The sequence below is a fragment of the Triticum aestivum genome, chromosome 3D (genome assembly GCF_018294505.1).
Source record: "Triticum aestivum cultivar Chinese Spring chromosome 3D, IWGSC CS RefSeq v2.1, whole genome shotgun sequence".
NCBI lineage: Eukaryota > Viridiplantae > Streptophyta > Magnoliopsida > Poales > Poaceae > Triticum > Triticum aestivum.
The window spans coordinates 71,839,911-71,845,348 of NC_057802.1; the positions used below are offsets into that span (position 1 = coordinate 71,839,911).

The 5,438-nt window shown below is 42.7% G+C and overlaps 1 protein-coding gene across 1 annotated transcript; it reads left to right on the forward strand.

Annotated features, from left to right (window-relative positions):
• Positions 1–6: 6 nt before the first annotated feature.
• Positions 7–5,185, forward strand: LOC123077505 (probable WRKY transcription factor 13). Its single transcript, XM_044499785.1, has 2 exons — positions 7–288; positions 4,575–5,185. The coding sequence occupies exons 1-2, from the start codon at positions 32–34 to the stop codon at positions 4,744–4,746; spliced, it is 429 nt and encodes a 142-aa protein (XP_044355720.1). The 5' UTR covers positions 7–31; the 3' UTR covers positions 4,747–5,185.
• The last annotated feature ends 253 nt before the right edge of the window (positions 5,186–5,438 follow it).

Genomic DNA, 5,438 nt, shown 5'->3' on the forward strand with positions numbered 1-5,438 from the left:
AAGGCAGAGGGGGAAGGGCGCGGTGGCAGGCATGGGGATTAACAGCGCGGCGGCCGGCGGAAGTGGAGGTGGTGAACGGTCACATGGGTCGTCGTCAGCGGCTGCGGGGATGGGGGTCGGCGCGGTGAGGATGAAGAAGGCGGCGGGGGGAGGAGGGGCGAAGGCGCGGCGGAAGGTGCGGGAGCCGAGGTTCTGCTTCAAGACCATGAGCGACGTCGACGTGCTTGACGACGGCTACAAGTGGCGCAAGTACGGCCAGAAGGTCGTCAAGAACACGCAGCACCCACGGTACGCACTGTACATCGATATAGCCCCTCGAACCCTCGACGTGACGCACATATGCATACGCTACATATGTGCATGTGTACGATTTTATGAAGCAACTGCCTCATCAAACTGAAATCTCATGAAATGAAATTCAATGAAATGTTTTTTATCAAAAAATCAATGGGGGTTCGCGGTATATCTAGATTATATAGATCTCACGATATTTTGTTTTTGATGTCCAATTTGGTGTACCACTCATCAGAAGTGACAACTTGACTAATTAGGTTTATCAGTTAAGTACTATGGATTTTGTTTCCATTTAACAAAACATGGATTGCAGTTTTTTGGGGGGTTATTTCCACTTGCAAACTCTATAATCTATCCCTAAAAAAACTATATAATCTAGATAGACCAAAGTAATTTATGCTCAAAAAATTATCCAGGATGTAATATGTCAAGCATAAATAGGTTTAGTGCATGCGCATTATATGTATGAACTAAAATTTTCTTCGAAGTACTGTTTTCGCTGTTTTAAAACTTTAAACCCCATATAATTTCCAAACAAATCTCCATACAGCACATTTTGGAACTGTTTTTTTATTAGCAAATTTCACGTGTTAATGTATTATTACATCGAAGGGCACTAGAAAATGATGAAATGCTAAAAACAATATTGGGAAAATATTATAACCTCTCTTTATCTTGCTACTATGGAGAGACAAGCCGCTTGCTAGGGTTAGCCTAATGCATATGAAGTTATGAACTAGGCTTTCTTCATGGGTAATTCCATTCTTTTAATTCTAGGCATTCATGTGTTGTTGCACGCTAATCTCCCCCGTGTTAGTAAGTATATATTCATTCATGCTTTACCAGAAGTGTACTATGGGTATCTTGAAGCAATAACTAAAGCTTGATTATCGGCGACATATTGTGATCAATTTAGTGAAGCTAATTAGTTTGAATACTTCATTAGTTAAGGCCCCTTTTGGAACAATGAATTCGAAGAGTATGAATATACATTGATTCCTAAAGCGAACAAAACCACAGGAAAAGTGCAAAACTGTTATTTGGCTGTCAGGTATGAAAATCACATAACCTGTAGACAGAAAGAGAAGAAACCATGAGGTAGGACCTCATGTTTGGTTTCGTCCAAAATTTCCACAGAATAGCCCATTCCATAGAAGTTTTGAAGGAATGTAGGATAGCAATTCCTTTGTTCCAAATAACACCAAAGGAAAATTTCCTATAGGAATTCTAACCTCCAAAATTCCTATGCTTTTCCTTTGGAGAAACGGGGCCTAAAACTTGCTTTGAGAGGCATACAAAATGTTCTGGATACAATATCATCCTCATTTGGGGTCTAACAGACTTATAGAGTTAATGGAGTTCATGTTTTTTCTTTTCAAAATGGATGAAGTTCATATTTGATTTCTAGACAAGCCTGTCATGGTGTTCTAGAAGGGAAAGCATATAAACAACATTAGTTTCATTTTTATAGTAAACCCATTGGTGAAAAAAAATGAAAAAAGGTGTTGAAGTACAGTTTTGTGTAATGTGTATTTAGTAAGTTTGATGCTCTTGATATATTTAAGGCTTATGTTATCTTGGCCTACTGATTGAAGTGCATCCCTTGAATTATGTATTATATTTACTATCCAATTCAGTTGGCATAAGTTATAAAATTGTCCCGGAGCAGAACTTTATGGCATTCACCATAATTTAGTGAATATTATTGAAATTTAACATGAAGAAAAATGCATGTAAGCTAAGAGATTCTGGCATGAAGAAAGTAAAAGCTCACTTTACATGTAGCTCGTGTTCCACTGCTGCAGGGAACAGAGAGCCAATTCTCACAAAACTTTTGTGCACTCGTACAGTAGTTAACTTTTGCTAAAGTTCCAGTCATGGAATGACAAAAGCTAAGGAAAAAAGTGTTTGCAAAGCTAGCTGGTCCTAAGATGGCTTTGTTATGTCTGGTCCCCTTGTTGTCTCTCTACACACCTCCTAAATTGAACCCTAAATGCATATCTACACAACTTAATTAGCACACGTATATATGTCTATCTATCTAGCTAGCTATAGCTTGCCCATACACAAAGGTACGAAACATGATCCTAAGCCTTTGTTATTTTTCTAGGTCGTGCTTGCTGTTCTAATCTAATCTAGTGATAGCTCTTTATTTGCATGTCATTTGGATTAGGTCAGATGGTAACCTAGCTTGTTCTTTGCTTAATTTCTTTGATGGGCTAGTCCATTTTATGTTGTGGGGACGTCCAAGAGTACGTGTAGAGAAAACGACCATCGATCGAGTCGCATCCTAACTACAAGTAGGTCGGATGCTCATTGCACCATCTAATAGTTCCACTAACGTTCACTCATCCATGCGTGAGCCATCGCGACAAACAAAATAAATGACTAGTTTTCCATGCATTTCTATTATTATTGTTAGCTAGAAGAAAAGGTTACATGTTGTTACTCTGAATAAGATTTCCATGTATGTTTTAAAACTAGCCACCTTAATTTTGTAGGTGCAATTAACCACCTTACTAGGTTGTGTTGTGGCATGCATGCATGGCATGATACCCCAATATATCTCCTCTCGGTGTCTAAATGACAACTATACGTGCGTGTTTGTGTGCGCGCGCGTGTGTGAATCTACTGATCGACCAGTCGATGCATGTGTGATCGATGCATGTGTGGTGGTGATCATGGCACAGGCAGTGTGAAAAAGCATTGACCCACAGCTAGCACGGGACAAGCATCCAGTCCAATCTGATTAGGCCCGCCGTGCAATGATGCCACTCAGAGACCCAACCCAACCCTATGGCATGGTCGATCTCTGGCTCACACACCACCGCAGCATCATGGCTTTTCCAATCAACCGGCGAATCCTTCCTGGCAATCATCCCTCCTCATTCTCAGGGAATCTCCCGAGCTAGTTTCTAGCTACTAGCAGCTTAGAACTTAGAACGGTATACAACAGTCCAAGTACCAAAAAATAAGGATGTCGATAAGTTAAGTCCCGAACATTCGGGATTTGACTATGGCAAGTTTAGTTGGCAGCCATGACAAATTTGCCCTTTGTTTAATTTTTGTCAGAAAATTGACGTGCTTGCCAACTAAACTTGTCGTCCTCGCGTCAACTAAAGTTGCCATAAAAAGTGTTCGATTTGCCATGATCAAAAATTTGACGTCCGGATCTTATCATTCCGGAAAATAAACAGATGATTTTCGGAGAGAAAAAAAACAGGACCATCAAACCGATCTGATACACGATATGGCAAATGGCTGTGCATTAGTATTAGTTTCTTTAAGGGAAGTGCATTAGCATTAGTTAGTCAGTGCAGAGGCAGAGAGCCCATAGATGGAGCAACCAAGATCCTGAAAAAAAAAACACAATCTGGTCGGCAAGCCACCATGCTATATGTACCAGTAAACCACCCGGAGCCATGGTTGTTCATTAAAAAAGAATCGGGTCACTTGGCAAAGAAGTTTCACCCTTGGTTTTCACGTTGATCAGACAGCTCCCACCGTGGATGGCCACATCCTAGTGTTAATTGTCTACTCTCTGATAGTGTCAAAAATGATCTTATGTTTTGGGACGAAGGAAGTAATTATTAAGCGGGTGACATGCCTAGCTACCACGATCGATCTGACCCCTCACTGATTGTTCCTGTATTCAACAAGTGTTTTGAATCTTTATTTTGTGTTTCTGCGTGTTAATCTGTGTTAGTTCAGTTATATACGTGCTTTGATCTGGCTGGCTGTGGGAGAGGGGGAATCTCTACTGTTTGGTAAAGGGGGCCGGCCCTGGGAGGGATGATGATGATGAAAGGGTGGATTTGAGCCTTTGCAAAGGGCCCAAGATTTTTTGTACTCGGCAATTATTACCACATCTTTGTCAATCTATGCCCCTTGCCCTCGGGGTGAGACGAGGAATGATAGCTGCAGAGTAGCTGGCCCTGGAATTTTTATCATCTCCATCCATCGGTATATTATTTCTTTCTTTCCATGTGTTGTGTTGTCAGGCCATGATTGAGGGTTTCTTCCAGCATCGGTACTTCACCTACTGCGTGTCTACACCTCTCTGAATATTCACAAAATGCAGAATAATATGAAGTACCATGCATATGCCCGCTTGTGATGTGCTACCTCTTGAACTGCCATAACGTCTTATATTTAAGAACAGTGTGTTGTTTTCTATTCTAGCTAGCAGTGAGCAAACATGGCGAGCCTAACGATTTGTAAAGAAATGGCGTAGTAGAAAACTCAGCTGATGATGAAGATGTTGTGTGTTGTGGACGCAGGAGCTACTACCGGTGCACGCAGGACAAGTGCCGGGTGAAGAAGCGGGTGGAGCGGCTGGCGGAGGACCCGCGCATGGTGATCACCACCTACGAGGGGCGGCACGTCCACTCCCCCTCCCGCGACGACGACGACGCCGCGCGCGCCAGCGCCGAGATGAGCTTCATCTGGTAGCAGCACGCGCTGCACTGCCCAGCCGCGTGCAGCCGGCTAGGGCCAGGCCACCCACCCACGAACGAACGCTCCATGCATGTGTGCTTTTACTGTACTGTAGTGCTGTTGTTGTTGTATAGTCAGGCTGGTCTGGTGAGTACGTACGTACGTACAGTGATTGTTGGTACCTACGTACAGTGATTAAGCTGTAGCTAGCGGGAATAAAGACGTACGTTATGCCCGACGAGGTTATCTGCTGGTGTTGGGGCTCTGGTGGTGGCGGCGGCGGCGGGGTGAAGCCTCAGGCTACCTGGGATCTGGTGAAGAAAACGTGGAAAGGTAGACATGGCAGCCAGCGTAACTTGCGGTGTCTGTCTTTTGTGTGTGCTTGTATGTATACCATGGTGTAGGTTCCTGGCTTCCTGCTGAAATCATTGTCGGAAGAGGTTTTTTTTTCCTAGATTCTTGTGGGTTCTGAATTACTTAGTGAGAATTTCTTATTCCAAAAGTCGCTTATTTCAAAAAGAAAAAAATAGGCCCAAGTTCCAAAACCGACACCAACTTTGAGCAACGAGCGTAAAGCTTAGCTCACTTACATGACAATTTTCCCTTTGTGGATGAGAAAGATATAAAAAAGCGGAGTGTACTCTCACGCAAGAGTCTATCTATACGTGTGTTATTAGGCAGATACAATAAATACGTAGAAAGTGACA